This window comes from Phytophthora cinnamomi (genome assembly GCF_018691715.1).
Source record: "Phytophthora cinnamomi strain GKB4 chromosome Unknown Contig19, whole genome shotgun sequence".
NCBI classification, from domain to species: Eukaryota; Oomycota; class Peronosporomycetes; order Peronosporales; family Peronosporaceae; genus Phytophthora; species Phytophthora cinnamomi.
Genome location: NW_027150952.1, coordinates 858,762 through 870,183, shown reverse-complemented (window position 1 = coordinate 870,183; position 11,422 = coordinate 858,762). Strand labels below are relative to the sequence as shown.

Genomic DNA, 11,422 nt, shown 5'->3' with positions numbered 1-11,422 from the left:
ATTTGCAGGTAGCAAATCTTACCGGGACCAGCAGCGACAGTAGGCACCCAGCGACCTCCACGAGGGACCCATAGCTTCTAGCGATCCGACGGCACGGTATGTAGCTTCACCTCTGTTGATCCACCAACGTCGATCTCGCAGTGTCTATCCAAGGTTACTTGTTCCACTTTGGCTCCATAGAGAGGGCGTCGTCCAGCGAGTTCAATTCGGACTTTATCTGGCAGACAAATCGATCCATTCACCAAATCAAGCCGGATACTGGCAGGTACCATGAAGTCCATGCCTAAGATGAGGTCTTGGCCGCCGGTCGGCGGACCCACCCAAGCATCGAAAAAGTAAACCAACGACCCAGCAAGCGTGATCTTGAGACGGGTACGTCCTTCCGTCATGTACGGCGATGTTCCCACGCCCTCACATTCTAATGCTTGACTATTATCCACGTAGCACCCCACCTTACGAGCACAGGCGGCATCTAGAATAGACACCTCGGCACCACTGTCAAACAACAAGGTCGCTTTCTCATTGTTGATCTTCCCCATAGTTTTGGCCTGCTTAAACTTCTTGTCAGGCACATGGTATTTCCAATATCCTCGTGATTCTCCGTGCGCGATGTCCAGCGCCATTTTCACGTTTGATCTGGAGTATTCATCGGTCTTGTGAAGGCTTGCCACCGCAGCAGTCAATTTCTCATGAAGTCCACATGTATTGTCGATCACCTTGTTTACTGTCGCTTCCGACTGCCTCTCGACATATGCATAGATGCAGAACTTAGATCGCTCGGCTCGTACCGTTCCAACCCGGCGAGCGTCCTAGTTTAACATCTTCTCCTCCGATTCCGGCAGCATTCCCCCGTGTTTGGTAGGATTATACCGTTGACAGATCAAGTTGTAAAATTCATCCATTGGACATTCGCCGGCTTCGTAAATCTCGCCACACGCCTTGCGTACAAGTAGGCATCGGTCTGATGGATGGCCTCTCTTTCCAAACTTGTCACAGGTCAGTCGTTTCCAACATCCAAGATTCGTCATGCTTCCTCGGCCCACAATGCGAACACCGCTGAGGCGGCGTCCCCTCGTCTGTCGATCTAATGTTCCGTTCCGGCCGGCGATCTTGCTTTCAGAGATCTTGTGCTTGGTCTCGAGGACGTTGATCTTGTGATCTTTCCTGTCGCGTAGTCGCCGCCAGATATACTCGGTGCAAGCTCACGTCCGCCGATTCACCTGACTCTTCATCAGAGTCGCTGCTGTCACAGGGTACGTGGATCGCTCATACCGCCCGCGTACCAGCGGCTGCAGCAGCGGTCTACTGGTGGGGCTTGATCGATCCATACACGGTCTTACTCCGCCTGGCTTTCGCGCGCTGGCGAGGTCGCAAGACTTCTTCCAGTGTGTCAGCGTCAGGGATTCGCAGCAGGGCTAACCGGTCGGCTAGATCGTGGTCGTCAAGCATTTCGATAAAATGTTCGACGTGCTCGCGCCTAACATCAGGCGAACCATCCTTAACTTGTATACGAGCACGAAGGCCAACGACATTAAGGCGATGCAGGTACTCCAGGGGCGACTCATCAGATCGCTTTCGGGCACGATAGTACTGCCGTGCTACAAAGACACCTCGACCACAATATTGGATCTGAAAGCTTTGGTGTAGCTCCTTCCACGATCTACGGGTAGTGCGGCTCAGTTGGCGGTACCAGTTATGTGCTGGTCCCGTGAGAAGATCTCCGATCACCAGGTACTTTTCTTCATCTGGTGCTTGGTCGCGGACGAATGCCGATTTTACCTTGCTTATCCAAGATCGGGTTCGATCTTCATCGCCGTCCTTCCCAGATAACTCCTTCAGTTCGGACATCGCTGACACTCGAATACGTGGTGTGAACAGTGTCTGTCCGCTTGTAGTGGTCGTCGCAGTAGCGACTGTCGCTCGGGCTGGTTGGCCGAGATCGAGGTCGTCGGGGTCGTATTCCCCGGACGAGGCGGGTTGGTTTGGTGACCCAACGGACTCCATTTCGACATCCTGATCTCCCGTCGATCTTGACTTCGACTGCCCGTGGGATACACGCTGTTCTTTCAGAAACCTTTTCGTTGCTACCTGGAAGAACGACTCCAGTTTCGCTGGTGAGTGACGCTCTGAATTTGTCGATGCCTCCCTGAGTGTTCTGTTGGACGTAGGCGTCGCTCGGTCTCCACGGTCAACTAGATGTCGTAACGTGGCTGCACCAGAAGGCCCTAGTGTCATGCGCGGCGAGTCTTCCGAACTGTCTGACTCGATATCCTCAGTGGCGGACACCTAAGGCGATGACGTTGCGGTTCGTTCCCAGGGCGTAACCGGCGATTGTAATCGGCTTTGATCGGGCCGATTGCTCCTGCGATCGCTTCGCTTCGCCAACTAGCGGTGTCAGCAGTGTGAACAGGCTCTGCTCGGTGTGTTCGATCTCGCGGAGTTTCAGATCGAATAAATCTTCCGCTGCGAATAACACCGCAACTATTCCAGCTTCTTTTAAGAGATGCATCAGTGCCTTAGCTGCCGTAAGCTTCTTTTAAGAGATGCATCAGTGCCTTAGCTGCCGTAAGCTTGTTCGATCCAGGCACTGGTTGCGACACGGGTCCTCGGAGCTCGCCAAGAATCTTCGGTCGAAGGACAAGCATCACGGTGTCCTGGATCAAGAAGCCATGCAGTTCCTTCCTGTAGTACGCAACCGCCAACTGATCTTCGGACACGATCGAGGTGAGATCACCACGATCTTCTGTCTCGGAATCTGGTGCCTTGATCTTCTTCCGCGAGGACTTCGGTCTAGCAGTCTTCTTCTTTACTGTCGATTTCGCACTAGGTGGTTGAGTGGATGATCGTGCTCCGGTTTCGCCGGTGGACTTTCGTTCGACGGGTCTAGATGCGAATCTAGACCCGCAGGGGTCCCCGAGGGTACCTGGGGAGGAGGCTGAGATTTATCTTCGAGGTCCGTAGCGGGACCTCCCTCTGTTCCGTCGGTAGATCTCCTCCCAGAACTCTACCGCTCCGCGGATCGATTTTGATTCAGCGGTGCCGTCGGTGATCCGATCTCCGTCGACACCTCATTCCCTTGTCAAAATTCGCCTTGCGCATCCTCTTGAGGGGACTCATGGTGAAATCCCGAGTCACTCAATGATCCGGGCACGCGCACCATAGTGGCGAAGCGGTTCCGCGAAATTTGCAGATTGCGGGGTTCCTCTTGCACAAGGCGCCCGAACTGCCGACTAACGGAGGGGTACTCCGATCTTCCGTGAAGTTGCCGATCATCACCTTGTGTACCCGTCAGTGGGCTGGATCGCTCTTCGGGTGATCTCGGAAGACGCACTTGCGGTCGAGTCTTGGACTGTCTGGCGGACAGCGGGAACTTGTGGCAGCAGCGGAGATACTTCTACGCGCTGCGCCGGTGTAGGGTCGAGTCGTTGATCTTGAGTTGCCTGGATCGAGACTCGTAGGCCGGTGTTGATTTTGGTCTGCGGTTGCATTGTGGTCGGTGTGTGACCTTGCCTTGGCTTTTCTTGCTTGCCGCTTCCTCTAGCGATGGGTTGAAACGAGGGTTGACGGACGCTGGGTCAAGAAATCCTGGCGTCCGGGGTGATTCGATCTTGGAGGCGTCGCTGACTTGGCTTGACGTCGGGGGGGTTAAAGTATATCCCGTGCCCGGTAGCGCGAAGGCGAAGACCACTTGTGATGAAGAAGGAAAAATCAACTCTGTTTAATGTGTTACCATGTCCTAGTACTGGCCATGTTTGTTCTCCTACACCACTAATCTTGGCGCGCTATTACTGGCTCCCTGGACCTCGCTGACTCTCTCTATGGTGTTTGCGTCATCAGCGGGACTGAGATTCGGTGTCTATCTTCAAGATCAGCGTCATTCATGTTAAGATCGATATCGTCGATCCTGATCAAATGTGCCGGGTATTTGGCCACCGGCTTCCGTGACACCTCTCTTGTGATCTTGACACTCTTCCGAGTTATTACATCCCTTGCCCTTGATCGACGGGTTGAGATCGCGGCATAATTCAATTTTCCGCTCCACCACAGAGGCGCACGACGCGCCGTCCAGTGGCCACCTCGGCCGTGAAAAGACGTACTCGTCAGTCTCTCAGACGTTCTGGTGGCCCCACATGTACAAGTGGGTCGCCACCTACGTCCGCACGTGTGAGACGTGCCAGCGGGTGAAGCCTGCTGGTCATGCCTCGGCTCCATTACAGATCCTGCCGGTCACAGAGGACTGCTGGAAGTCGATGAGTCTCGACTTTGGTTCGGTCTTCCAGCCGATGACCGTGGCAACACCGGTGTTGTAGCCTTTGTGTGCTGTCTCAACAAGATGGTTCACGTTGCACCAGTCCGTGACACCGTCACTGGCGACGAGGTAGCTCGCCTATTCATGGACTGTGTCTTTAGAAACCACGGTCTTTCCCGAGACCATCGTCTCTGATCGAGACCCGCGGTTCACCGCGTTTTGGCAAACGCTGTTCCGCCTTCTAGGCACTCGGCTGTTGATGTCTACGGTGGATCACCCGCAGATGGACGGCCAGACAGAGCGTGTCAATAGAGTGCTCGAGGACACCCTCCGCAGTATCTGCGCGGAGAATCCCCGCTCTTGGGCTGAACGATTGCCCATGGTTGAGGTTGCTCTCAACAACGCGGTGCACGCGTCGACGGGGTTCACCCCCTTTTACCTCAATGGGTTACGACACCCTCAGGTGCCACTCACCTTACAAGGCGGTACCGGAGCTTCTGTCGTAAGTAGAGGAGAGGCTCGGAAAAACCTTTCCTCCCAGGTCTCGGATGTAAGCCCAACATCCAATTGCGGAAGCAATTGTCCTCATTTGTCAAGGACAGGCTGAATATCATCAGCAGGGCTAGAGATGCAATGGCACAAGCCCAAGATAAACAAAAGGAGTACTCAGACCAAAAGGGACGAGGAAACTTAAACGTGTTTAAGGTTGGGGACTTAGTTCTCCTAGATACTAGAAACCTACCGCTAAACACAGTTAGCTCGGTCGAGAGCGACAAACTGAAGCACCGCTTCATTGGACCTTTCACGGTCCTCAGCCGACATGGTGCTGCGTACACCATAGACTTGCCTAAGTCGATGACGACTCACCCGACGTTTTAAATTGGTCATCTGAAGTGGTACCACGACCCTCAAGCTCAGGCTGCCCCGCAGGAAGCGGTGGGCGGCCATGTGGAGAAGGGTGCAGCTCCTCGAAGTGGGGCGTCGGCTCGCGATAAGGCGGCTGCCACGCCCCCGGTTCGTAGGATGACGAGGCGTGCCATAAGGGCCCCCGTAAGAGACGTGGCCATACGGAGCCGGGTATGGGAAATGCTGCAGCTCCTGATAGGGCGTGCGGCTACGATGTTCGCCCCCGAAATCCCGCAAGATCGTTACGCAGGGACTCGAGTCCGACGCGTAAGTCCGACGCTCAACCCGAGCATGGAAGTCGCGAACCTCCCGGAACAGTGAGCTAACATCCTCGCGAAGCCGATCCACGGTGCCGGGCTGACCAGCCCGAGAGGCAGCCTCGCCGCCAAGGCCAATCCCAACGCGATCTCGAGCGAGTACACACGCTCTCGGAGAAGGCGAATTTTCTCTCGCTGAAGGGCCACTACCTGGCTCGGGGTTTCAGAGCGCGGCGGCAACGACTCCGGCCCGTAGCTGTGGTCGTGCGAGGCCACCGCCCGATCTCCTTGACCGGAATGGGGAGCTCCACTTCCACTTGGAGCGGGTCCTCCAGGAGCGCCGTCTCCACGGCAAGCGCCAACTTCTCGTGAAGTGGAGGGGTTATCCAGCGGCAGAAAACCCGTGGGAGCCTGTTGAACAGCTCTAGGCTGACTGCCCAAAGGTTGTTGCGATCTGGGACGAGAAGCCGCAGACGCTTCGTAAGTAGGCCTTGGCTTCTTGGCCGACGTGCGGGGCACGGTAGCAGACGCAGTCGCACCGCGCCCGCGCCCGCGCTCTTCACGTGCTTTGACTTTTGCCTTTTGCTTGAGCTCCTCTATCATTGGGTAGAACTTGCGCTTGCACACGAGGTGGGCGAACTCAACGTGGAGGTCGCGCTGGGACAGTATAGCGAACAGCAATCGGTCCTCATGGAGTTTTTTATACTCCTGGCCGGAATACCCTTTGCGAGATACGTATCTCCAGAAGAGGTCTTCCACCTCAATCCAGATCATAGCCTCGAAAGGTTTGACTCAGGGATAACCCCACACCGGATGGAGTTGTCCTCCGCCTTCTTACGAACGTTGGTGAACTCCTTCAAAGGGATCTTGTGTGGTGCTAAGAGCACACACCAATCGGCTTCAATGTCGCTGACAAACAGCGGCTGTGTCTCAACCAGAGCGCGCTCATGGGCGCCCCTCGAGGTGTAGCCGCTGACAAAGCCACGAAGAGGCGTGAGCTTCTCCAGGAGCTGTAGAGCACCTGTGCTGTCATCGGGTGGGTAATAGCCCTTTGGACGCGCAGCACCCCCGCCAGAAAGAGGGCCTGCAGTAGCCGTGGCCGGCGCCGTTGTTTGTCCCGCACGGGCGGCCGGGCCAGCGCTGTAGTATTGCGCCTGCTGCTCATCGAGGTCATTAGAGACCACACGGGGCTCGTCGACAGTCCTTACATCAAACTCGGGGTCATCGAACAGACCCCTGTAGTCGTCGCGGGGCGGCGACTTAGAGGCGGCACGCTTCTTCCCACCGGGCGCGTCGCCCTCCACAGCAGCGACGACCTTGGAAGCTTGGGCGCGCGCGAGGCCTTCCGCGAGGACCAGGTTCTTGACCGGCGGAGCTGCCATGGGTTCAGTGCCCGTCTTGTCGCTCGACAGCTCCTCGGCCTGGGTGGCCGGGTCAGCCGGGGCGTTGAGCACTTCGCCCTCCGCCTGCTTCTTGTCGTTGGCGGCATGCGTGCTGCCTTAGGAGGTAGTCTCCTCCTCTTGTGAGCTCTCACCGGAGTACACGACTTGGTGCAGCTGAACTAGGGTGAATACCAGTCCCGATGCGGGCCGCACTCTTGGCCCGGGTTTTCGAAGGTGCTTTCGCACTGCGCGAGCTGGGCTTGGGAGGCATACTTCCGGTCGACGTGGAGACCGTGGGGCTTGCTCGGCGATGCGCCAGTTGCTTTCTGGGACCCGAGAGTCGAGGCGCAAGAGCTCACGCGATGGATTTCGAGAAATGTGAGCCGCCACCGTACCCTCGCTCTGATTGGTCGATATGATCGAATCTAAGTGGGGGAGGATGTAACGGAGTTACATGGAATAGTGACCCTGGCACTACTCAGGGGTGGCTACAAAAGGTCACTCCCCTGAGTAGTGACACAATACGCGTGAGAGCCAACCGATACATTTTATATAGGATAAACTACAGGGAACTTCGGATTTGTATGCAGGCCAAATCTGTACAAACCTATAAATACACTCAGTCTTAGATCTACCGTACTTCTGATCAATCCGTCCCCTTAGGCTAGGGACACGTGAATTGCCGTTCACTGAGAGTTTGTATACTCTCGTTAGCACACTTCCTCTGTGCAAGGTGCTCGTGTGGCGAAGGGTGAGTGTATGCGGATTGGTAGATAGTGCGCAATAGTAGCCAATAGGGTGGTAGCTAGCAGTACCATTACAGACTGATTAATATGCATGTGTCGAGCAGTGGAGTCGGATCTGGCTCTACCGCCCGCACACGGGGGGAGGCAGTTTGCGTTTTCCGCTCCCTCTACCCAGCGACCGCCCCATCCTTTCCTGTAATTTCCATCTAACTATCACAATGTATTGATGATTGCAATAATTTTTTTCCAGCCCTGGAGTGCCCGCCGGTGGTGCTGCCAGGAAACTGCATGCAGCGTGTCAGCAAAACGCCGACTACTTAGGCGGATTTGACCTGTAGCTCTCTCTAGCCCACAAGAACTTTTTGGGAGACATCTGAACATGCTTTTAGATCAAGTTCGCTGCACTTGGTACGGATGCCTCTGATGACTGTGCGCATCGTCCTCCAGGAGGGAGAGATAACCTTACTCAAGTATGAGGTAGATACTACTTTAAGTAATGACATCGGACAAATAATTCGGAGCTGATATGGAGGCAATATTAGAGCCTAACGCGTATGCAAACTACACTTACTTAGCTGGTTAGTATATGGTGCACGTTTGCAGAGGATCTTCATCACGAATAGATTACGCTACACGGGGTTTGAACACAATGCAGTACGGATCTATTTGGCAGTGCTTCGGTATTTTACGGTTTGAATGAGAAAAGCTTGCCGGGGTATTGCTCGTCGTACGCATTATAGTACGCACGCCAAATGTCAGCGTTCGGACTGTCGGTCGAGTCCAGCTTCAGTACTCTCTTGTAGACGTCATCTGGGGTTTTCTTTTCAACCATCCATTGCTTGAACTGAGAGCTCTGCAGGTTCTTCGCGAACTGCTCCATCTCCGGGTTTTTCATGGCCGCTTGAATCATTGTCGCCAGCTTCTCCTCGCCGAAGACCTTGGTGAACGTCTGGATCATCGTTGTCTCTTGGAACGGATACTGCTTATTGAACGCCGTCAGGTAATTGGTCCACATATTCAACAGTGGATTCGTGAAGAGATCATCTCCAGCCTCGTCAAGTTTAAGGCGCTTGAAAATGTTGATTGGGTGATCTGGATCAGCCAGCCACTTCGTCACTACCTCGTCCTTAAACTTCGTTGCCTGGGGACCGTCATCTAATTTACCCAAAAACGTTACCATGGCTGGGTGGTTTGGATTATCCAGCAAGCTCGTCATCATCTCGTCCTTAAACTTCGTGGCTCCGGGACCGTCATCCAATGTACCCACAAGCTTAACGATACCCTTTTCTCCGTAGGTCTCCGTGAAGGCGTCCAGCTGAGTCATCGCCTTCCTGGGATTCTTTTTGTTGTAAGCCTTCAGGTAGTTCAACCACGTAGCATACTGAGGACTATCGAAGAGCCCATCTGTAGCCTTTTCCAGCTTCTGCGTTTTCATTAACTTCGCTGGGGAGTAATTTTCCCTCGACCAACGACTAAGCTGTGCTGCCTCAAGTGATGTGGCGAGTTCCTTGGTGTTTGGATTCTTCATCGCCTCAGCCATCTTCTGTGAGAAGACATCACCGCCTAGGTTGGCCGTAATTGCCCCGGCGAGAGTCTCCTCGGGGTATTTATGATCGGTCATCTTCACGTATCTATCCAACAACTGGAACTCCTTACTCGCAAGAAGATTGCCTTCCACCTTGCCCACCTCTAGTACCTTGAAGGCCTGGTCCGGGCGTTTTTCTTGCTTCCGTATGCCGTTGAGCAGATTCGTCACGTGCACGTTGTCGCTGATGTCGTCTATTTTCTTCATCACGCCGCTGACAATGTCATCGACGAAGTTGATACCAAAGACCGCTCTCTCTTCACCCTCTTCAGCGTCAATAGTCGTGTGTGTTCTCAGATGCCGTTTAGGTGAGGAAGCGTCCTGGTAAGTGAGGCCACGAGCCACAATTGGGGAGGACGTCATCAAGGTCGAGGTAGCGCCAGCGCTGGCAACAAAGATCGCGACCGCCAGTGTAATGTTGCGAACACGCATAGAATGAGGCTTCGTTGTATGTACACGGTAGTGGGGCTTGAACGGTTATTGAGAAGTGAGTGCTATCCAGTGGCATTGACTAACTGTGCGATCGCTGGGGATTTAGAAACAGATCGTTTGCTGATCATTTCTGCGCTGGGATTTAGGAAGCAGGTGTTGTGTCGTTGAAAATAACGGCTCTGGGTACAATCCGTGGTGTGGTAAACCCCCGTACAAGGCGATAGCTCTATTAATACATATGCTCAGTAAATCTGAACCCTAACCGCCTCCCTTTTCTGGCCGGTGAGCAGTTCCCATGATGCTGCGCGCTTGTCGGAGGAATTTAGATAATACAGTAGAAAACTACTGTTTTGTTTCCCAGTGAGTGCGGACAAATGCAGTACTGACCCAGTAATTATTAAATTCGTTCATCAAAGCAAATGTACTTAGCCGTGTAAGTTCGTTCATCTATAACCCAATCCGTTTTTATCATTTTGAGGTGGGTTTCGACAGCAGTAGTGGAAGACGCTGAGAAAGACCTGTTATTCTCTAACACTAGCGTTTTTTGTATTTTATGCTTTGTACAAGGCGATAGAGTTGTGTTCAGTGAGCTCCCAGTAAATCTGCGCCCTGACCTCGGCCAGCTGTTCCCGCCGATGGCGGCGTTGAACTCCTCGGGGGTACTCAGCTCGATCGGTATAGTCGGGGGTGGGCCGGTGCCACAGTGCTACTTTAGCTTCGATGGGTCGTGGACGTCTGTATTGCGATGAGGCCAACTATTGTGTTATACGGTGATCCAGGTGATCCGTTTCAGCGGGGTTTGATGTATAAAAATGGTAAGCATTTCATAAAAATGAAAATACCATATTTTTGATATTTTTGTTTGGAATAAATCCTTCCATTGTTTTTGCCATCCCTGGTTGTGTCGTTGGAAATATTCGCTCTCGGTACAGTAAATGGTAATTGCTTATTACTGAAAGCCGTGTGCATTTATGTGGTTCTTCCTCACAGTATGAAGTTATCGTCGATGAGAGGATTACCTATACCTGGTGGTGTGCGTCAATCCAGGTGTACAATACAGACATGCACCTCTAATTCGACAGGGCTCATATTCGAAATCAAATTTGCTAGTTGCTTGGGATTTTGTTTGACTTGAAAAGGGTTCATATCCATATTGGTTATCTGAAATGATGCGTTTATACTGGTGTCTAATTAGAGGTGCACTTACTTGTACAGTAAATAGCTTGGGAATCTCGGACATCGTACGGTTGTCTCTTTCATATCGCAGTCGCACGTACATGTACCTTATGTTTTTCAAATACTCTGTCGTGAAAATACACAGGTGGATTACACGTCCCCGAAAGGGCGCATAGGTCGCCTGCATTTTGTTACACAGACAAAAACAAAGGTTAGATCATGGTTTATCCATATATTGTACTAATGCATGCGTTTATTGCTAGTGTAGTATGGAGACACAGCTCGTCTAACGTAAAGGTTCGATAGTGAGCCACTGCATACTGTGTTGTTTGTAATGGAATATGTGTGAATTGGGCCCCTTGACCTCAAGTTTGACGCATTTTCCAATATATAAATAATTACAACACGCGTATATATTATTGTTCATCCACAATTTGCCTGAAAGTGTTACTGAAGCCGGGGATACTTGGCGCGAGCAAAAGTGTTTACTACTGTATAGTAAAACTACTACTGTTTTGGTGGAGTTAGACAGGTTTAACCTCAAGCTGCCTCTTTTCAAAACGGGGTATTGCGTTATTACATTACCGGTTCCGTAATGTTAATTTATTACTGTGTACTCATACTTTCGTGGTAATTTACGATACGTATTACGGGACAACTCACGGGACGGTTTCTAGGTGAGGTTTACG

General features: G+C 52.7%; 1 protein-coding gene across 1 annotated transcript; it reads right to left on the bottom strand.

The window, feature by feature from the left end:
• Window positions 1-6,182: 6,182 nt before the first annotated feature.
• On the bottom strand, window positions 6,183-9,488 carry IUM83_13079 (uncharacterized protein; the record flags this gene model as incomplete). Its single annotated transcript, XM_067937737.1, has 2 exons — window positions 6,183-6,910; window positions 8,288-9,488. 2 exons carry the CDS (start codon window positions 9,486-9,488, stop codon window positions 6,183-6,185), a joined length of 1,929 nt encoding a protein of 642 aa, XP_067795692.1.
• Between the last annotated feature and the right edge of the window lie 1,934 nt (window positions 9,489-11,422).